Consider the following 20,836-nt stretch of genomic DNA (forward strand, 5'->3'; position numbering starts at 1 on the left):
ATAAAGACCTAACCAATTACTACCCAAGATAATATCAAAATTAACTATGTCTAGGTTGCGAAGGTAATCACACAAGATCAGTACACCCGATCCACCACTAAAGAATCTCCAACAAAGGTAGAAATACGAAGAGACACAACAATAAGCTTATACGCAACATCAAAATCAAAAGCAAAATATATAGACACATAGGAAAAAGTTGACCCAGGGATAAATAATGGGGAAACAGATCTGTAACAAACCGAGATGATACCTATAATAATAGCATCAGAGGCCTCTACCTCAGTCCTAGCCGGTATAGCATAAGAATGACCACGTTTTCTTTTGGACTGAGTAACCCCACGACCACCTCCATGAGCACCTCTACTTCGAACACTTCTAGCGTCACTCGAACCACTCTATGCACCCCTTCTAACTACAGGTATAGGAGTAGGGCAAAGCTGAGCCAAAAATTCTGTTGGGTAGGACCCAATACATATTGAGGTTAATACATCACGTAGTGATCAATCTCATGACACAAAAATACTCTCTGTTACTATCATCACACCGAGAGGGCCCAAAAAACTAGAATGACCGCTTGGCCAGATGTTTGATTACCCAAAGTCGCTGAATCTGAAGGCCTACCACCTGATCCCTATAAAACAGACTGAACTGGCCTACCGTAATAACTATGGGAACCTCTACCAAAGAAGTCTATATAACAAAAAGTGTATCCACTAAAATCATTATGACGATGCACCTTCTTAGTGCCTCCATGAGTAGCCTGGATAATCGACTCGGTCATTTTGGCATGCTCAATAATACTTTAAGAAAAAGCCGTTGAGACTACCATTTGTGTTGTAACCAACTGATAAGTACCATCAATTTATTTATAAAATTCTAAATTCGTTCACAAAATTCTGAATCCGCTCAAACTCGATAGATATGCTAGCGACTGAATACCTGGATAAAGTGTAAAAATGAGCCTCGTACTCGGTATAGTCATGGAGCTTGCTCCTAATGATCTAACTCATAAAGCATTTGGTCTCTCAAACTATATGGCACAAACCTCTCCAAGAAAACCTCAAAAAACTGAATCCAAGTCATAGTAGGAAAATCCAAAGGTCTACAACTAGCAAACAACCTCCACTAATCCCTGGCCAAATCCGTCAACTGGTAGGTAGTATAAGCAACTCTATGAGACTCAAAGGATCCAAGATTATGTAACTTCTTTTGGAAATTAACCAAAAACTCATAGGCATCCTCACTAATAACACCACTGAACCTGGACCTAAATGGATAAACCTCTCAAATATCTTCTGATCATCAGGAGATATAATTATACCCAAAGCAACTAAAGGAATAGTAAGTTTGGCAGATTGAGAATCCACATATGGGGTTACCATAGATGAAGAATGTACCCCTAAACTAGGAATACCATGACCAGATACTAGCACAGAAGGTGGAACACCACTCGAAGTCTGTGGAATATTATAAGTAGATATCGGTACAAATAATGGAACCACAGTTAGAATCGGGGGAACACCAAGTGCACTCAAGAGAACACCATCCAAATAAGTCAATAACCGAATAAAAAAACCCTCCAAAATGAGGTAGCAATTGAACTCTGTGGGACCTTAGCTAGTCCCACATCTCCTGCAAGCTCAACCTTCAAGTCATGGGAGGTCCTCCTAGCACTACCTCTGATAAAGGCAACTCCTTGTAGTCATTCTCTACCTTTAGGCCGTCCACAACCCTACCTCGTCCTCTAGTTCAGGCTTCATCTTCTGTTGGTGGCTTAATATCCCTAGCCTCACGAGATCTAGTCCTTACCATCTATGCAGAAAAGAATAGAATACAACTTAGAACAATGGGTAAGAACAACTCGCACGACTGAGGAACCAAAATAAAAAAGTTTTTCCTAAATATATCTTATAATCTATCGAAGATAGATATAGACGTCTACATACCGATCTGTGAGACTCTACCAAACATCATGATCATACACTTATGAGACCGGTGACCCTGACTCTAATATCAATTTCTCATGATCCAAAACTAGATCATGATGACACTTATCGTGATCCAGCCTTGATAAGTAAGCTGATCACTCAAAATCAATAAAGAAAATTATGAAAATAACTAAGGCGAGACTTCTGGAATGACGTCAAACCAATATAACACATAAACCAAAAAGAAGTCTTGAATATCATAACATAAAACCCCCCAAAAAGAAGTGTCAAAGTGTAGAACTCTAATACATCATTTGAATACAAATAAAATACGAAGTCTGTCTTCAAAAATAAGTAAAGACATAATAAGGTAAGAGAAGGTCTGAGATTGTGCACTTCAAAGGGAAATAGTAGAATACTATGTGATTGTGCGCTTCAAAGTTAGATTATAACCGACATAGAAAACTGACAAGCGCTTCAAAGTTAGATTATAACCGAATAGAAAACTGACAATAACTTAAAGCATTTTGAAAAAACATGTGCAACTTACGGGGGTAGTAGTATCTTAAATTTAGAACTTTGAAATAATTTTAAGAAGTCAGTTATCAATTTTAAAAGTAACTGATGCTTACATGCTATTAAAATAGGGGAAGGTTACTGTTGCTATAAATATTATGACAATAAGAAATTAATGATGAAAATACTATTTGAGATAGAATAATTGAAGGAAAAATTATTATAGATGAATGCTATCTCGCAAAATAAGGTGGAATAATTAGATATCACTGTATTCAGAATATACATGAATGTCATTCTGGTAAAAATGATTGGAGACTTGGAGTTAGATAAATGAGTTTTTAACTTATTGTATTCATAACCAAAGAATATGTCTATTAACAATATGGAAATCCACATAGAAAGACATACATGCATTAATATATATGATACAAAAAATAGCATTGAGAATATATATATTGCATAAATACAACTATAAAATAAATTGATCTTGAAGTCGAAGAGAGTAGAATTTCATAGATAAAAGGAAGGGGGCGGGGTTGGGGGTTGGGGTTGGAGTAGTCAATATGTTGCATAATCTGTGGCGCTAATAATAAATTTTCTATTTTAATTTTTTTTAATGTACCATCAACTATTTCTGAATGATTTTTCTGTTTTGCCAAATATTACGCCTTTTCAAGCATTCTTTTCGTTCTTTTAATTGTATAGGAGAAAATGGCTTGAGATAAGTTTGGACCAATTGGGCGGACGAATGATATCGGTCCGTACTATCACAATTTTGAGGTACAACGCAGTATGTTAAGACACATACTCAGGCAAAGGGCGAGGGAGCCCCAGAACAACTAGCATGGGTGGTAACTACGTACTAACAGATGAACAAAAGGATATTGTGTTGGGGATTTCAGGAATCATCGCCAACTCTCGACAGAGCCACGTCTAGCATACGTTAGTGGGTTGGTTTCTCTTCAATGATATCAAGACAAGTGACAACCTTTCATTAGCGGCATGCAGTCTATATACCCTATAAATAGATACCCCTCCCCAATTGTAAATAATTTGATTTTTGGCTATCTTTACTTTTGAAGCAATAAATTATCTTTAGCTTGCTTCTTAGAGATTTTCTATTTCCTTTAGCTTCCTTGCGACTTATTCATTATTGCATTGGAGCTCGCTCACATTTTGCCCTCGGTTGAAAGGGCCTAATACCCAATTATCATTACAAATTTGTTTTGAATTTTTGTCTTATTCGATTTCTTTGATCTTTTCATTCATGTTATTTATTTTCTTGCAAACTTATATTGTCAATCCAAAACTAAGACTGTAACACATGTTCTTGACCCACGACCTGATAAATGACAATAATAAATAATAATGTTCAATGACTTACTCACAAATGTAAGGATTCTTCTGGAATTGATCATCTTTTCCTCTATGTGTTTTTGAGGAAGGACATATATCTACCTAGGTTTTTTATCAGCAAGATCTGATTGGATTGTTCCATTCTCTTTCTCAGAATGGACAATTTACTACAAATAATGGGGGACCTATAATGAAAGTTTCATTTGTTGATGCAATACATCCAATGCTAAGAAACTGAACCCTAAGTTCTGCATCTTCTTTATCGGAAACGCCCGTAAAAATAATTTTAATTGGTTCGGTCTTCACCATTTTAGCCATTACAAGTAGGAAATTTATTTTAAAGACATCATCAACAATAAATCAGTTACAATAAAGGAAGAAATTATTAGATCAAATCCACTAACACAACCAAATGGTCATATGCTTTTCACAATTTTATCTCTTGTATTTATATGACAGTTTTACTAATCCTTTAATAAAATTTATAAAAAAAGTTATTTTTCTTAATTTTAAGAATTTTTTATTTTTCATTTTTAAAGGATACATTTCAAAGCATTTTATTCAAATAATGTGAAAATTTATACAAGGTACCAGACACCCCCTAAAGTGTTCTTATTTTGCAGTAAACGAGATCACCAAAACCCCGCAAAGCCCTAGTTGGTAGGGCCTATTTCACCTTCTTCCATAACGAAAATCGCTTGTTTTTCCTCGTGGGGTTGTAGCATTTTAGCCTCTGATGGCTTCTATTCTTCGTAAATCTCTGAAAAACCCATTTCTATCAGCCGCAAGAATCACCACAATCCTCAGCACTAAACCTACACCTACATCACCTTTGTTCCAACACCCTTCTTCCAGTAGGCTTGGTCAAATCCCATTTTTTCTTCAAGAAAGAACATCTGATTCAAATCTGAGTGTTGGGTTTTTTCCAAGTTTTTCTTTTGGTCATTTCTTGAATCCAGTTTGTCCAAATGGGCTGATTAAAGCTGAGGAAAATAAGGAAGATAACGTTGTTGTTGATGATGAGGCACATAAGATTTGGGCGGATAGTGTGAAGAAGAAGAGGAAGAGGAAGATGAACAAACACAAGCTGAAGAAGTTAAGGAAGCGGCTAAGGAGGAAGACATAGTGTATTTGACACTGTTATCGGTGAGGAATTTGTTATTCAGGCTGCATTTTGTTGTGTTTAGCTGTTGTGAATCTTTATCAGGCACAGCTTCCATTTTTTCAGTTTGAAATGCCGGAAAGCTGTAAACTTTTTTTTTTTTTTTGGTTTATGGACAATTTTGGTAGAAGAAATTGCTGAACTAAGTTTAAGGAATAATTGAAGTTTACTTTCGTGTTAAATGGTAGTGTGGTTGAGTTGAGATGCTCATTAGCATGTATTTGACGAAATTCTTAGTAGACTAATGTAGATAATCCGTCATGCTAAAACTTCTAGCAGATGGAAAAATCCTATGAATCCAACAGGAGAGGTTTCCTCAGTAAAGATGATGTGTGAAAAGAACCAAGTTTTCTGGGATTCATAGTTTTTCTTTTGCACCTTTGCCGCTTTAACATCTCAAGATTTGAACTTTCTAGTTTGGCAATCCACTTAAAATTGTGTGATTATTTTGACATGAAGTAAATTCAATAGTTGTAAAAGATATGAACCATTAATAAGAGTATGCTGTGATGACAAAGGATCAAAAGCAACACTCAGGTTAGTGATTACTCTTGATGTGAGCTGAGGAAGTCTAACAATCCATCTATCTCCTGTACAACTAATATTTTACTCCATAAGCTAGGATAAGGAGGTATTTTGTTGGAGCATCTTGATGTAGCAATTAATTTTAAGGCTAATTCTATGTGTATGCTTTCTTGTTAGGTTCTCAATGCAATGAGCATGTTAAGAAGGGTAGCTTTTAGCTCGTGGTACCTCAATAAACTAATCAAGTGATTGACCAAATACCTAAATGAATATCAAACTGAGTGCCTCTCTTACTAGTTACTATATTAATACTATAGCATTTGGTAAATGTTAACCCGTTTCTATTTGCCTTGGTAATGGATGTACGGACGCGAAGTATCCAAAGTGAGGTGCCACGGTGCATGTTATTTGTGGATGACATAGTGTTGATCATGCAACGGAGTTAACAAGACTGGAGGTTTGGAGATAGACCTTGGAGTCTAAAGGGTTTAGGTTGATCAAGACAAAGATAGAGTGCTTGTAATGCAAGTTTAGTGACGAAACTCATGTGGCAGATGTGGAAGTGAGGATTGAGACACATGTCATCCCCTAGAGAGGAAGTTTCAAGTATCCTAGGTCAATAATCCAAGGAAATGGAGAGATTAATGATACACATTGTATTGGAGCTAGGTGGATTAAATGAAGGTTCGTACACCGTTGTCTTGTATGATAAGAATGTTCCACTAACACTTAAGGTAAGTTTATAAAGTGGTTGTCGGACCAACTATGTTGTATGTGGGGGAGTATTGGATGGTCAAGAATTCGTATGTCTAAAAGATGAAAGTAAGCGAAAATAAGGATGCTGAGATAGATATGTGGGTTATGTTTCTCATATTCATAAAAATGTCAACGGATGCGTGTCGGATTCTCCAAAAGTAGTGTATTTTTGGAGAATTTAACACGTGCACGGCTTCGTAAGTTAAGAGTCCCCACAACTTAGTGTGTGACATACTAGGAGAGATAAGATTAAGAACGAAGATATTCGACAAGGTGAGAGTGGCCTCCGTGATGGACAAGATGAGGGAGGTGAGACTGATGGTTCGAACATGTGCAAAGGAAATGCACAAATGCTTTAGTTAGGAGGTGTGAGAGATTAACTATGGTGGGCATGAGGAAAGGTAGATGTAGGTCGAAGAAACATTTGAAAAAGGTGATTAGACAGAATATGACACACCTGCAGCTTATTGAGGACATGACCCCAGATAGGCGGATATGGAGGTTGAGGATTCGGGTAGATGTTTAGTAGGTTAGTTGAGTGATGTCTAGTCTCCCTTACCAGTTTTGGTTTTAACTTTTGTCGCTCTCCTACTATTTTTCTCTCCAATTTTTATTCTTGCCTGTTGTTTCCGTTGAGTGTGACAAAGGAATGCAGAAGCTAGGACACTAATCCTATATTTTCATTGTAACAGGGGTGTGTCGATTTTTATTACTTTATGTGTTTGATCCCTTCACAGCTGCTTTAGCTCTTAAAATACACAATACTCTTCAGGGTTTTTGGTATTAATACTATGGAAAGCATGCCAGACTCACTTGTGGGATTACACTGGGTATGTCATTATACTATGGAAAGAATGATAAATCTGAGAGAGATATCTCTACTCGTGTCTTTCCAATATCCATTTTGATTAATGTGTGCAAAAAGGCCCTCACTAGTTTTTCGGTTTTATTTCATCATCTTTCCTTGTTCTCTACTTCTTCATTGTGATAAAATGTTGAGAGTTTGTCTATAGACCCTGTGTATGATGAGGATAGACTGGTAAACTTTATAGTCTCATTACACGAATGCACAGGGTAAATAGTATGCTCTTTTGTACCATCCCCACAATAAAAAACGGCAAGCTCTTTTGTAATATACAACACTGAGTGCTTTGCTTTTGGATGGACAAATTCATAGATAGCCCCTTAAACTTGGGACAATTGTCAGTTAGACACTTCAATTTAGCTAGTGACCAGATAGACACCTTAATGTGGTGGAAATATCTCTTAAACTCTCTAGGCAGCTAAACTAATCATGTGAAATTACATGCTGATGATGTATCAAAGGACGCATGAAAAGGAGACGTGCCTTAGAAGGAAAAAACCATAAAAAGGAAGATGATTTTCCCCTCCCCGCACCAACCCTAGGTAATAAAAAGAAGAAGAAGCTCATTAGGTCAAAACTAGGGGAGTGCTTACTAATAGCAAACGGTTAACATCTCGCCGCCCTTATTAGTAGTAGCGAACATCGGGTGACTTCATGCTGTAAAATGACAGATTGGTAATGGAAGGCAACTCTATTAGTATCTGGAAAAAGCTGGAAGAAAGGCGAGAAAGAAAGGTTGCCTGCTACTAATAAGGGCGGGTAAGAAAGAGTGGTGTGGTGGCCAGCTTAGTAACTTTATTCAATCTTAAAGGTTGGCTCAGTGCCCTATCCCCCTTTAAGTGAATGTGCATATCCACCGAAGATGACAGCGGGAAACACGAGAGCATGAATGAGGTAGCTTATGCTTTTTTTCATCCTCATTACCTAATTTATAGATTAGTAGAATCTGGAGAATATGAACTTCTCGCATTCTTCTTTTTGGTACATAGTTATGAGCATCTCAGGTGCTCTCAAAAGATGAGAGGTTTATTTTATTTTTTAATTTCTATTTTATATATATTATTACTACTATTCTTTCTCAATAAAAGAAAAGAGGTTTTTTTGTGGAAATAGGAAGGGATATAAAGTGCACAGGGTATTCAGCAGTGGTCTTAAAGAATTAGTTCAAATCTAATCTTCTCCACTCATGTTTGACACTGTTTGATTGATTGACCATGATTTATATGGTTATTGCCTCTAGATTGTGTTGGTATCATGTTGGTTGGTGAAAAGGTGAAGTGCAAGGGTGGTTTTGTTTACTTGCTCACTAGTTGTCGTAATTGAGATATCATTATTGCTAAAATAGAATTGTGATGGCCAAATAATGGCGGAAGTCATCAGCACTGGGAGGGTTCATAAAATCCCAGTAACCAAGGTTGATAAATGTAGGCATGTCTCTAACACGGTTGCCTCATGGTTAGGATGGTCAGTGTGAGGAAGTTCATTGCTAAGCTAGGGTTTGATTGTAAAGAATCAGATAGTCTACAGGCAAGGAGAACTCTGAAACCATACTGAAGAAATGATGGGTTTTATGCAAATATGGAATACCCTAGCTTAAATGCCACTCAAGTTCAAGGTGAGATTGTCCATTTTGCTCTAGGTGCTTAATAGCTTCTTTGATCTTACAGATGTGGAAATCTGAAACACGAGTATGCTTAAGGAACCAATGAGATGGACAGCTTAGCTTTTCCCACTCAGTGCTGAGTGATTAATGAAAAAAGCAGTTGAATGAGTCAGTTCAGGGGCCATAATCAACAAAAATTGAGCAGAGCCTGGCTTCATTCATCAATACTAGGATCATGTCCCATGGTAACTTCAGCGAATCCAGAAGGTTCACCAGAGAGGGAGGAGGGAGGGGGTTGGTGGGTGGAATTGGAAAATGGATGATTTTAGGATATGAAGATGAAGTTTGTGCAATATCAGTACAAGCATGCGCTTAGGATTACTTCATAACACGCATTATGCCATGTTGGACTTGTGTGTTTAAGACACATTTCTACCGAGTTTAGGTGTCTATAGCATCACTAGCTAAGTTCGAGTATCTAATTGACATATCATACCACGTTTAAGGGGAGCCATCTGTGTGTTTAGCCCTTTTGAATTTACTGATCAAGATAAAATAAGTCATTGAGAGTTTGCCTTCTGGAACTTGTTGTGGAGTTTACTTTTAATGTATGTGAATTCTTATTGCATAAATCTGTCCCGGAAATTGTTGTAGCTTCCCATAGTTGAATCTACAAACATGTCTGAAGTTTATTTTTGACAACCATATGCAGATACTTTGACGGCAGAAGCTGCTTGTGGACACTGCTGTGTTCTCATTATCATTTCCTTAAGAAATATTTTTGATTACTCATATTTTGGAGCAAACAAAGAGGAACGACATAGGTTTTTCATGTAACTCTGTCTTTTGACCCCAAAATAATACTGGAAGTGGCATCACTCTTGTTCAGTACGCACATGGGCATGAGTTTGTCTTTCCTTTCTTTTGTCGCACTATTTGTACCCCTTTTCTTCCCTTTGGTATAGAGTGTGGGTTCTTAGATGATCATCTCAAATGTATTTTATTACCACAGGGAATAAAGATTTACTAGCAATGCACTCGAGTTCCTAAACTCAATTGAAAACTGGCTGGGTTTTGGTGTCTCGTAGTGCCAGCGTAGGAATGCCGTTAACCTTTGGGTATTATGCATTCATTAGAATTGATTTGAAAACCATGCGTACATTCAGTGTTTAGTCCTTTTACATATGATTGAGAACCCTCAACTGCCCTTGTCTTGGAGTGATAGAGATTGTTAATGGAATCACATCTGGTTGCAGTATCACTGTGGGGGCTATGGTTCCTTCATGTCACCAATCTGTTGGTCCGACTTGTACTTCTTGTTCTCATGTTGTGGACTTCTAGTACTTGGGGGTGTGATTCTGTGTTATGGGCCAACAATGTGGGGTGATGTTCATAGATTCTGGGCCAGGTGTAAGCTGTTAGTCTCGTATGAACTGAATTTTGGAATAACCTTTGAGCTGTAACTAGTGGCACAAGCAGGATTTTGTGCTAGAGGCAAGATAATTCATTTTTTTAAATGCATCCTTTGGTTTTGTGAGACTAGATAGTGTCTTCTCATCTGTGTCCAACCCTTGATGGGCAGAGATACCTGGTATTTGTGTTGACAGTTGGTCGTAGGTGCCCATAAAAAGTTGGTTGAGGTGCGTGAAAACTGTTGTGGGCCCATCATAGAAAAAAAGACCCGGTACTCTTTCCGCCTAAATTACTACAAAGCAGGTGGTAGGTACAATGAATGAGCTATCATCTTTCTTCTTTTGGTGACCAGAGAAAGAAAAGGGGATGAATCAACTCTCTTTTAAGTGAGAAAATCTCAACAAATGATTAGCAGCAGTTTTTTAGGCTAAGGGGAAGAGACATATTACCTTCTTTAATGCCACTTTAACTCAATCTGATGTAATTCCGGACGTCCTGCCCAACTAGTCACTTGCCTCTTTTGCTTTTCAAATGAGGTTGGTGGCTTGCTTTCCTATACATTCCACACATACCCCTGGGGCTTTTTTTTTCCCCCCTGTATCTTTGTCATTTTCCCCATCTTTTTAAAAGGAGTTAAAAGGTCTTTCATCATGGAAATCTTAGCTCCCAAATCTCAGTAAATATAAGCAAGCAGTATGAAGTTGCAAAATCTTCTTTTAAGGGTTATTGGTTTTCGTATATTTTGTAATCAAATGACCAAAGTAATGAACCAGATATTGAAACTAGCATATTGGAAGATCAGTAATTCAGTATTGCCAAGATAACTATAGACAGACGACTATGATGTTATAAGCTTCTTCCTCTCGACTAAATTTGTAATGTCCTTGGCAAATTTATTTTTTGTTGGTTTCCTTGATCAAACTAGAATCACTGAGGACATAAAGCTAACCTTTCTTTCCCTTTTTCCTTTTCTATTTGGAAAAAAAAAAAAAAAATAGCTCAACGAAATATAGTTTTTGATATTGCTGGCTAACCGGGATGACATGAATTTAATCTCACGTATCAATAATTGAAGAATAAATTCGCTAGAAAAGTAGGGCACGAGATAAGACTATTATAAAAAGATATTGGTATAAAGAATAAAATATGATCAACAATATATATAACAACTAAAACAAACGTAATATTTACACTGACAATACATTACCATGGGTAAGTTTTTGAACAAATTTACAGTTTTTGTAAAACTTTATTCAAACACCACCATACATACTCCATACAATGAATTCTCAGTGATTCTATCATAAAAGATGAAAGTGATAAATGGAGAGAGAAGATAAAGGGGGACCCTAACCGACCAATAACCACATTATATTCCACGTTTTCTGTCGGCTTTAGTCGTCTAGTGTATGTCGTCAACATGAGTAAAAATAATATCCAGAGTGTAAAGTTCTTTTCTCTTCTAGAATTTCGATTACTACTAAAAGAGAAATATACTTACGAATATTGATCCACAATCAATGAGTCTTCCTATCTATAATATTTCCATTTCAAGCACTTAATTTCAATCTTAATTAACAACCAAGAATACCCAAAACTCTTTAAGAATGGGAGGGGTAACTTCATCAATGGCAGCCAAGTTTGCATTTTTCCCACCAAATCCACCTTCATACAAGCTTATTAAAGATGATCTGACCGGTCTTTTGCTGCTTAGCCCTTATCCTCATCGTGAAAATGTTGAAGTACTTAAGTTGCCAACTCGTAAAGGTACTGAGATTGTTGCTATGCACGTTAGGCATCCTATGGCTGCCTCAACTCTATTGTATTCACATGGAAATGCGGCAGATTTGGGTCAGATGTATGAGCTTTTCATTGAATTGAGCATCCACTTGCGGGTTAATATCTTAGGGTACTTTACTCTCTCTTTCTCTTTTCTTTATCTCTTTGAAAAGTCTTGAGTGCGAGAAAGCTGGCATATACAACTTGATTATAGAAATAAAAGGAACTTGATTTTTAGCAAGTTAGGGACTTGTATGCTAGTTTTAGGGATCATATTTTAGTGTTACAAAAGAACCTCTAGTTTTAGATATCTTAATTTGCTTAAAAGACTAACTTTTTTTTTAGTATTGGAATGGAATTGGGTACAAGTAGAGCTGGGTGGAGTGGATGATTTATATAGCCGATGCGGATTCCTGAATGGTTTAATTTGGGATTGAGGTGTAGTAGTAATATTGGTTATTCTACACGTTTGCTAACCAACAACATACCCGGTGTAATCCCACAAAGTGGGGCTGAAGCTTCTAGTAGTTTCTAAATTTTTAGTTTTGGGTCAGCCTGGGAGACTGGCCGCTTTCCTTTTTTTTTTTTTTTTTTCATTGAGTAGATGGAAGCAAGAGCTTTAACACTTTAGATTCTGATATTGGGATTGCTTTTATTTCCTAATCACGATTACCAATCCTGGTATTGCTTTGAGAGTACTTTCAAATATATAGGATATATAGAATTTGCGAATTTGTTGTTCTGTCGTGGCCTGTTGCTGTTTAATGCCTCGTGGCAACAGGATTAGCTGATAGTAGACAGTATATGAAATTGAATCTTCAACTTCCAAGGATATAATCAGATTATGAAAACAAGAGTCGACACTCATTTTACGTTACCTCTTTCCATCACTCGCCTAGAGGTACCACTAGCATCTAAGTAGCTCCTACGTTGGAAGTTACTGGATTATAATCCTCAAATCCTAAATCATCGTTAACCCTAGATTTTCCAACTTTTATCAACTGTTACCGATGTGGTTGATGGTAAAATAGACGGTTAAAGTCAGCTTCAAGGAATTTTCTGATGTATTTCCTGAGGAACTGAGGTGGATTTAACAAGAATAATGAAGAAATCCAGAAGTCAAAATTAGAATTTATGTGAATTAGAAGTAAAGGATGAAACAGAAAGGATATCGGAACATCTTGAGAAAAGAGTGAAAAACTCAGAGAGGGGGCAGGGGCAAGGAAGTTCACTTGTCTATTGATTACATACTGAAAATAAAGTTGGCAGCACAGAATAACCTTGGCATCCTCAAAGTTTGTGTAAGCTGAGTTCTACTTATCATCTTCATAATTGGATTTTTAATTAAAATTTCTTTTCTGAGGGGTTTGGTCTGCCAATCAAGATTGTAGTTTTGATTCACTATTGGTGGGCAGGCCCGGTACTTGTGCTAGTGAGACGTAACAAGTACCTGGTGGAATAGTTGAGGTGCACACAACCTGGCCTGAACTCTGATTTTGGTTCACTATTTTCTTATCCAAGGCTTTCTCCACCCCCAAGAGAACTAAAAAAAATAAAAAAAGAGTGTTGGGCTTAATTGTTGGTAAAAGAATGATAGTAATTAGGAACACATGAGAGTTTCTTCTCTTGTTGGAATTGAGGGATTGGTGCCACATGTTGCATTGCTAATGATTGACAATGATTTACTGACGCGATGCCATTTTTGACTTTATACGATAAATGATATTCGAAGATGGATGACCATTTCAGTAGTATCAACTTTCAGAGGGCCAAAGCTTTGATGAATCACTCTCCTTTCATCTTTAGGAAGACACCTTTCCCACCACTGATTATCCTCCTTACCATCTGCAGGAGTCTTCAGCTGTGTTCCTTATCCTTAAAATAATGAAAAGGTGCATCAGGAAAATACAATTATACATCATAACATCCATAAATTACAGATTGTCAGACAGAAAATTTTATTCTCGTTTTTTAGGTCTTCATTAGAGATCAGTGATCTTCTCTTTATCTCCCCCGCTTGGTCGTATTTCGGGAAGCTGATACGTAATTTGTCACCAGGAGATACAGATATAACCCTATCATAGTTACAAGTTTTAACACGACATATTTCTTTTATGGGGCTGGTGACCAGGAAGTTCTAGTACATCGATGGTAAATTTAAGTTTCTAAGCATTTTTATGCATTGATTTTTTGGACACGTTAAACTTGAAAGGACGACCAATTGAACCTTAATAGATCTTTATACTTTGGATGGCGCTCTGATTCTTTTAATGTTTCCCAGATGCTTTTGTAATATGATATTCAAGCGCTAACAAAATCCAATGTCAAGTCTGGGAGTAAGATAAATGTATTTAATAGCCATGATAGTTGTCAGCTATTTCTCAGACTTCTATGTTCAAATGGATAAAGATACCGAGTACTAGAGGGTCATCTGCTGCTCCTGAGAGATGATGTTAACGCCCAAAAGCAAGATTGTTAGTGATTCTAGTTTTCTGAAAACTGTTTCTCTATAGGATACAAAGTAGTTCAGTATGTGCATCTAGGCATTATTCTTATTAAGTGCATGCTTTAGGGAAAAAAGAATATGTTGCTAATTACTGCAGCTTGTTTGCCTTCTATGTGTGTAATCTGCAGGAATATATGGGTTTATGAATATGCTTATACTTATGTATTCATTAGCATAAATGTGTGCAATAATCCTTATAGTCCACTTTGTGATAACATTTCCTTGGCTAGTAGTCCTGCTGTAGTTTTAGAACTATGGAACTGAATAAGGTTCTGTTGAGGAAACTCAGAAATTAGTTTTTGTTTTAGGGTGTGTTTAGAAGAGTAGTTCGGTAGTTGTTTCGCTAAAAGAATGAGCTAAACGTGGATCTAACAAGTCTCAGTTTGAAAATTCTGCTAAAAAAACCATTAGGGCTTTATGTAGGATGTCAAATACTTTTATGTCATAAGTTGTGTACGTCATGACGGGTAAAAATAAAGATGTACGTCATTTACTAACTTGAAATTTTTATTAGATCGGTTTGCTTTCAAGTCCCTCCATAAAGGTCATATTGACTGGCCTAACACTGCTTCCAGTTTGGTACCATGTTCTCATACCCTTCCTAAACGGATCATAGGAGAGCAGAACATTTTAGTCTTTTGGGAATTTGCATCAGGAAGACCATCGACTGACCTTTATTATTTATTTACCATTACAAACAAAATGTGTTTCTACTTATTCCTACGGTATGATGGTCCTAATACCCCCTAATTTTGTGTAGGTATGACTACTCTGGATATGGACAGTCAACTGGTAAGGTATGTAGCTTTAAACATCATTGCATATCTTTGCTTAGATCATACTGTATGCTGCACTTTTCACATATAATAGAATTTGACAGTATCTTCTACGGTATTGTATTTGCTATTTGCAGCCAAGTGAGCAGAATACTTACGCAGATATTGAAGCTGCATATAAGTGCCTTGAAGAAAACTATGGTACAAAACATGAAGATGTTATACTTTATGGCCAATCAGTTGGTAGTGGACCTACTTTGGATCTTGCAGCTCGTCTACCACGATTAAGAGCAGTCATTCTGCATAGTCCCCTTCTTTCAGGTTTACGAGTTATGTATCCTGTCAAGCGGACGTACTGGTTTGACATTTACAAGGTAGCACTCATCTCTCTAGTGTGCCTGTTTCTGCTAGTAGTATTTACTATTGTATATGTGATTTTATTTATATTTATTTATGGCTGTGAAAGGTTGGGGCACTGCTACCTCACTAAATGAATGTTTTCTCGATTGTGTTGCAGAATGTTGACAAGATCCCTTCGGTTAATTGTCCGGTACTCATCATTCATGTAAGTGTGACAATGACCATTAACTAAACTACACAAATTGTTAAGAGTTGTCCATTTACCTTTCATTCTATAGTCAAATTTGGTGCCTGGAATGGTTTACATTCTTTGACAGTCACTTTGTTCATGAATTATGGTATGATATGTTTTGCAAATCCATTTAGGATGTGTTTTATAATTCGAAAGAAAGAAAAGATTTTATAGGGACCAAAATTTTCATGACTAATTTTCTCCTCCTGAAGTCTCAACATGATTATTGTCTAGACGTGCATGTTTTACTGTAAGACAGAAATCAGAGACACAAGGCTAAAGCCATCATGAACATTCTACCACGTGTTTAGGCTGTGGTGTTAATTGATATTGCAGGGAACTGCAGATGAAGTAGTTGATTTTTCACATGGCAAGCAGCTCTGGGAATTATGCAAGGAGAAATACGAGCCTTTATGGATCAAGGGAGGGAACCATTGTGACTTGGAGCTCTATCCAGAATATATCAGACACCTAAAGAAGTTTATAGCAACCATTGAAAGGTCTCCATCACAAAGGATCAGTTCTAGGAAAAGCACAGACCAGTTTGAACCACCTAGGAAGAGTACAGATGTTTTTGAAGCTTCAAGGAAAAGCACCGACCGTAGAGAAAAACCGAGACACAGCACAGACAGGCCTGAGAAGTTGAAGCCTGAGAAGTTAAAGAATCATTCCAGTAATGCCATTACAGACAAACTAGAAAAACTGAGGATCTCTTTTGAACAAATGGAGAGATCTCGGAGAAGTGTGGACTGCACTGAAAAATCAAGGAAAAGCATCGATCACCAATTAGAAAGAGCCCGGAAAAGTGTTGATAGAATGGAAAGAATACGAACTGGTTGATAGCTGAACCAAATTGTAAAGTTTCTTCAAAGTTTGATGGTGTGGGTAAAGAGTGAAATGAGTTGGTTTTATTTATGGTTTTCAAGATATGCATTGGTCTGTAAAAATCCTTTAAAAAGTCAGTGCCTGAATCAAAGAATGATGTTATAAATTTACTCTCTTCATATTTTTGTTTTACTAAACTTCATTAGGTGGTTAACAAGAGAGGAAAACTCAATTGAAGAACAGTGACAAAAAAGTGGTGAATGCAATCTCCTCATTTTCCATAAACAAGAGCGAACCTGGATAAGCAATTCGAGAACATAAGGCAATTCAAGCGCTGCCATTTCTTGGCATCAAATTGCTGATGGCTTATGATGAGAATACCAGCCCCTCAAAATTGTTCTATTAATTATAAGGGGAAACAAAAGAAGCAGGGACTGAAAAAGAACCAAAATCTGGAGTATCTTAGATATATATATTGATGACTTCCAACTCTTTGCATATCAGTTCAAGTGAACAGGACTTTCCAGCAAGGGCAATCTGGCTGAGTGCTCGGTATATTCAACTATGGCTGAGGGAGCAAGACGGCCACTGCAGATCTCATGAACTGTCGTGAAAAGGGGGAACAATTCCAACCATCCCCGATGACTTAGAACCTCATAAACCTCCTTTGCTGTAGAGACGCCCTTCAAAAAAATTGAGAGCATAGCAAAGGTATCAACTTGCTGGAATAACGTAAGTTATAGCAGTGGATAAATATCAATCATTTGTTTTTAAGTAGCTAGCAACGTATGAAGAATACAATATTCCCCTGCTTATAATTCCATATAACATATATTGGCATAGGAGATTGCAGAACATGTAGCATGTACTTGTTCCTAAAGCTGAACAATTTAAGAAGACAGTAAGATATCTCAGTTTTGTGCTAGATATTCTTGCATGCTTCAGTTTCCCCTCTGTTAAAAGACATTCTGGATTACTATCCTTTATACTTTTGTGGAGCATTTGAACGTGTGTATGCATTTTCAACATCTGATATATAATCAACACTCGGACTTAAGTACCTGCAGTTTCTGGCCTTGCAACATCTCTGCTTCAAGTTCATCAAAAGACCTAAACAGACAAGCAAGAAGAAGAATAAAAACAGTCACTTCTTTCTATATTTAGGAGGAAGCTAAGCGAGAGCGAAAACCTTTTTCCTCCATTCCTTGCAAAAGCATCAGCACACCTCCTGTTTCTTCCTCCCACTGCATATAAAATCATGTATGATTGTTCATCACCATGAGCAAATGGCATGCGCGAGTAGAATGGAAATTGACAACTTACAGCAAGTAGTTATAAGATCTGCTACTCCACAACTCTCAAAGAATGTATTATCTTTAACAGAAGGAAACAATAGCTTGGATAATGCCTTCATCTCTCTCAAGCCAATTCTCATTATTGCAGCCTGTTCAATCATTTAGAAACCAACAAGACACATTAAACAGGGGAACAAATTGCTCCATTTCCTTTAAAAAACAGAGAGATTCTATATCTTTCTGGCTGCTACCTTAGTGTTATTTCCCATTTCCAGGCCGTCCACAAACCCTGGTATATCACAAATTTAAATTCTCCGTTACTCAAAGCTAAAATCAAATAATGATAAGATACAGGACAATAAAAGCACAGGTATATTGACCTGCTGCTAGAGCCACAACATTTTTAAGAGTCCCGCAAAGTTCGACTCCTTCCACGTCTTGAACCTATTTACATTAGATTAATTGAATAACTTGTCGGAGAATGATTGGTCAGTTTACATGTCAGAAAAGCTTAAAACTCATAATATGTTCAAATGCAAGTTATGCTGCACTCACGGCTGAGACCATAAAGTAAGGAGTATTGAATAGTTGAACCCATTTCTCTGCTATCTCTTTGTTCTCCCTATATCCTACTGTTGCTTCGCTGAACTTCTCAACTGCAATCTGCACTTGAAATTCTTAGTCACATTCGTTATAAGTTGACTAAGACTAACATGTAATAATAATTTCCTGCAATATTAACCTCATTAGCAATGTTGGCTCCCATTAGAACACAACAACTGATTCCAAGAATTTCAGAGATGAGGGAGGAGATCATGCATGGTCCTTCTCTCTTGACCTCCATTCCTTTTATTAGGGAAATTGCCACAGCATCTTCCCTAATTTTCCCAACTAGCCTCTTGCAAATGCCCTCCATGAATTGATGAGGAGTCACAAACACTAACATGTTAGCATCCCTCACTGCACATTTCCCCCACTATAACATGTTAGTCTTGGACTCCACTGACTACACATTAAGCTCAAATACAACAACATATCTAGTGTAATCCCACAAGTGGTGTCTGGGAGGACACGCAGACCTTACCCCTACAGGGTAGAGAGGTTGTTCCCGATAGACCCTCGGCATAAGTAAAAGCATTACAAAGCAATTTGAACAAAGAAACAACGGGAGTGAAGAAGTCAATACAAAATGCTAAAGAAAGAATGACAAAGCATACTAAAAACGGAACAATGACTACCACAAACTAATAAGATAATCGAAATGCTAGAAACAGTAAATAGTACTAACAGAAATGGAATAACAAGAAACACCCAGAGTAATACTACGCAATCCAAGATCATTAATGACAATAATCATAAATATAATTAGTAAAAAAGTTAAAAATACAGCACCAGTTACTACTACAATGTATAATACCTGCATGTTCGATGTCAGGGTCAGCAACAACATTTTTAGGTAGTTTTATACCAGGAAGATATTTAACATTCTCCTGTGAAATAACAAGAAGTTAAAAGTATAATCTCCATATTACAAGCATAAATTCCTTATTAACACAAAAGAGAAAACAGGGAAATTACATTGGTTCTGTTGATGACGTCGGAGAGTTTTTCACCTGATGGCAATGTCTCCTCAAAGACCCACATCCTCACTTCATCTAAATTTATTAAGAAGAAATATATTAACCAATGAAAGAAATAACATAAATTTTGCATTATGAAATGGAAATCGTGCACCCAAGGGTGTGGCCTAATGAGTTGAGAACGTGATATTTGCTACTGACGGAAGGTGACAGGTGTAGCGTGAATTTAATCTAAGATGTCCCAAACACACACACACACACACAAAAGGAAAATGTGCAAGAAGAAAAGGGTATAAAGAAATAAACCGTGGAAAGAATTGATGTGGAGGGTGTTAAAAGCAATGAGCTTGGCAGCAACACTACCCCAATTGCCACTACCAACGACGGTGACTCTTGATTTTTGAGGAACCTCAAGTTGGTTGGAAGGAGCCATGAGAAGAAGAATTGAAATGGGGGGAGGTGTTCGTGTTAGTGTCGTCGTTGTGTTAGAGAGAGATCGAACAGAATAGGATAAATGAAAGGGAGGAAAGTGAGGAGGAAGAGGACACCATAGAAAAGGGAAGGTGGAGGTTGAATTTGGGCGGAGAAGTCAGACACGTATCGTGAGTAACAATGCGTGTCATGTTAAATCCGGCGATCTACTCTATGAAAGCAGCAAATATGTATGCCCTCCATTTGAGCCAGCCCCCACGTACCTAGCTGGCTGGCTTATCTCATTTATCTATCACCCTCTTTCTTCATTTACTCAACCTCCTTCCTCCAAACCTACTCCTAGTCCCCCATGCCCTACCAATCAATACTACAATCCCATTTGATCATGAAAATAATATTAATTTTTTAAAAATTAAAATTAAAGTTGGAGTCGTTATTATATTTAATCATAAATTTAAATTTAAATTATTTTTAAAATTTTGTGAAAGAAATAAAAATAAAAGATAAAACATATTGATTTGACCACATAAGGGAGATTGACCAAACACTATTACTTTAGTGCTAAAGTAAAATAATTTTTTAAATAAAAAGTTAAAAAATTCGCATGGTCAAATGTCTACTTACTCCAACAATATTTTTCCACTATTCACTTAACACATAGGTTGATAAATAAGAAATAATAAAAATAATTTTACTATAATAAATTTAGTGCTTTAAAAAATATATTAAGTAATAAATAGTATTTAATAGTAAGAAAAAATAGGTTGAAAGAGATAAATTATTTATTAATTTTTTAAACTAGATAAGTATTATTGGACATAAAAATATACTGGACAAATATTATTGGACTGAGGGAGTAATTATATTTTCCGCTTCGAGTTTTAAATGTATACAAATTATAATTAAATTTTTAAATATAAA

The 20,836-nt window shown here is 36.7% G+C and overlaps 3 protein-coding genes across 3 annotated transcripts; 2 read left to right on the top strand and 1 right to left on the bottom strand.

Moving 5' to 3' along the window:
* The first annotated feature begins 4,349 nt into the window (after nt 1-4,349).
* On the top strand, nt 4,350-9,754 carry LOC107858828. The gene is made up of 2 exons (XM_016703620.2): nt 4,350-4,952; nt 9,430-9,754. Exon 1 carries the CDS (start codon nt 4,543-4,545, stop codon nt 4,930-4,932), a length of 390 nt encoding a protein of 129 aa, XP_016559106.1. The 5' UTR covers nt 4,350-4,542; the 3' UTR covers nt 4,933-4,952; nt 9,430-9,754.
* A 1,749-nt stretch (nt 9,755-11,503) lies between these two features.
* LOC107858829 (alpha/beta hydrolase domain-containing protein 17B) lies at nt 11,504-16,787 on the top strand. Its single transcript, XM_016703621.2, has 5 exons — nt 11,504-12,039; nt 15,176-15,212; nt 15,329-15,565; nt 15,709-15,756; nt 16,120-16,787. Exons 1-5 carry the CDS (start codon nt 11,738-11,740, stop codon nt 16,621-16,623), a joined length of 1,128 nt encoding a protein of 375 aa, XP_016559107.1. The 5' UTR covers nt 11,504-11,737; the 3' UTR covers nt 16,624-16,787.
* Nucleotides 16,788-16,865: 78 nt separating this feature from the next.
* Nucleotides 16,866-20,297, bottom strand: LOC107858830 (glycerol-3-phosphate dehydrogenase [NAD(+)]). Its single transcript, XM_016703622.2, has 11 exons — nt 19,790-20,297; nt 19,482-19,558; nt 19,321-19,393; nt 18,646-18,863; nt 18,459-18,566; nt 18,284-18,347; nt 18,155-18,192; nt 17,932-18,052; nt 17,798-17,852; nt 17,670-17,718; nt 16,866-17,291 (listed from the first exon to the last, which is right to left on the bottom strand). The coding sequence occupies exons 1-11, from the start codon at nt 19,914-19,916 to the stop codon at nt 17,109-17,111; spliced, it is 1,113 nt and encodes a 370-aa protein (XP_016559108.1). The 5' UTR covers nt 19,917-20,297; the 3' UTR covers nt 16,866-17,108.
* Nucleotides 20,298-20,836: the final 539 nt, after the last annotated feature.

The sequence above is a fragment of the Capsicum annuum genome, chromosome 2 (genome assembly GCF_002878395.1).
Source record: "Capsicum annuum cultivar UCD-10X-F1 chromosome 2, UCD10Xv1.1, whole genome shotgun sequence".
NCBI classification, from domain to species: domain Eukaryota; kingdom Viridiplantae; phylum Streptophyta; class Magnoliopsida; order Solanales; family Solanaceae; genus Capsicum; species Capsicum annuum.

Coding starts and splice junctions, on each gene's coding strand:
- LOC107858829 (XM_016703621.2), top strand. CDS start 11,738: ATGGGAGGGGTAACTTCATCAATGGCAGCCAAGTTTGCATTTTTCCCA. Junction 15,213..15,328: donor ATGGACAGTCAACTGGTAAG/GTATGTAGCTTT, acceptor TGCTATTTGCAG/CCAAGTGAGCAGAATACTTA. Junction 15,757..16,119: donor GTCCGGTACTCATCATTCAT/GTAAGTGTGACA, acceptor TTGATATTGCAG/GGAACTGCAGATGAAGTAGT.
- LOC107858828 (XM_016703620.2), top strand. CDS start 4,543: ATGGCTTCTATTCTTCGTAAATCTCTGAAAAACCCATTTCTATCAGCC.
- LOC107858830 (XM_016703622.2), bottom strand. CDS start 19,916: ATGGCTCCTTCCAACCAACTTGAGGTTCCTCAAAAATCAAGAGTCACC. Junction 19,394..19,481: donor ACGTCATCAACAGAACCAAT/GTAATTTCCCTG, acceptor GTTATTTCACAG/GAGAATGTTAAATATCTTCC. Junction 17,853..17,931: donor AGATCTTATAACTACTTGCT/GTAAGTTGTCAA, acceptor TTTTATATGCAG/TGGGAGGAAGAAACAGGAGG.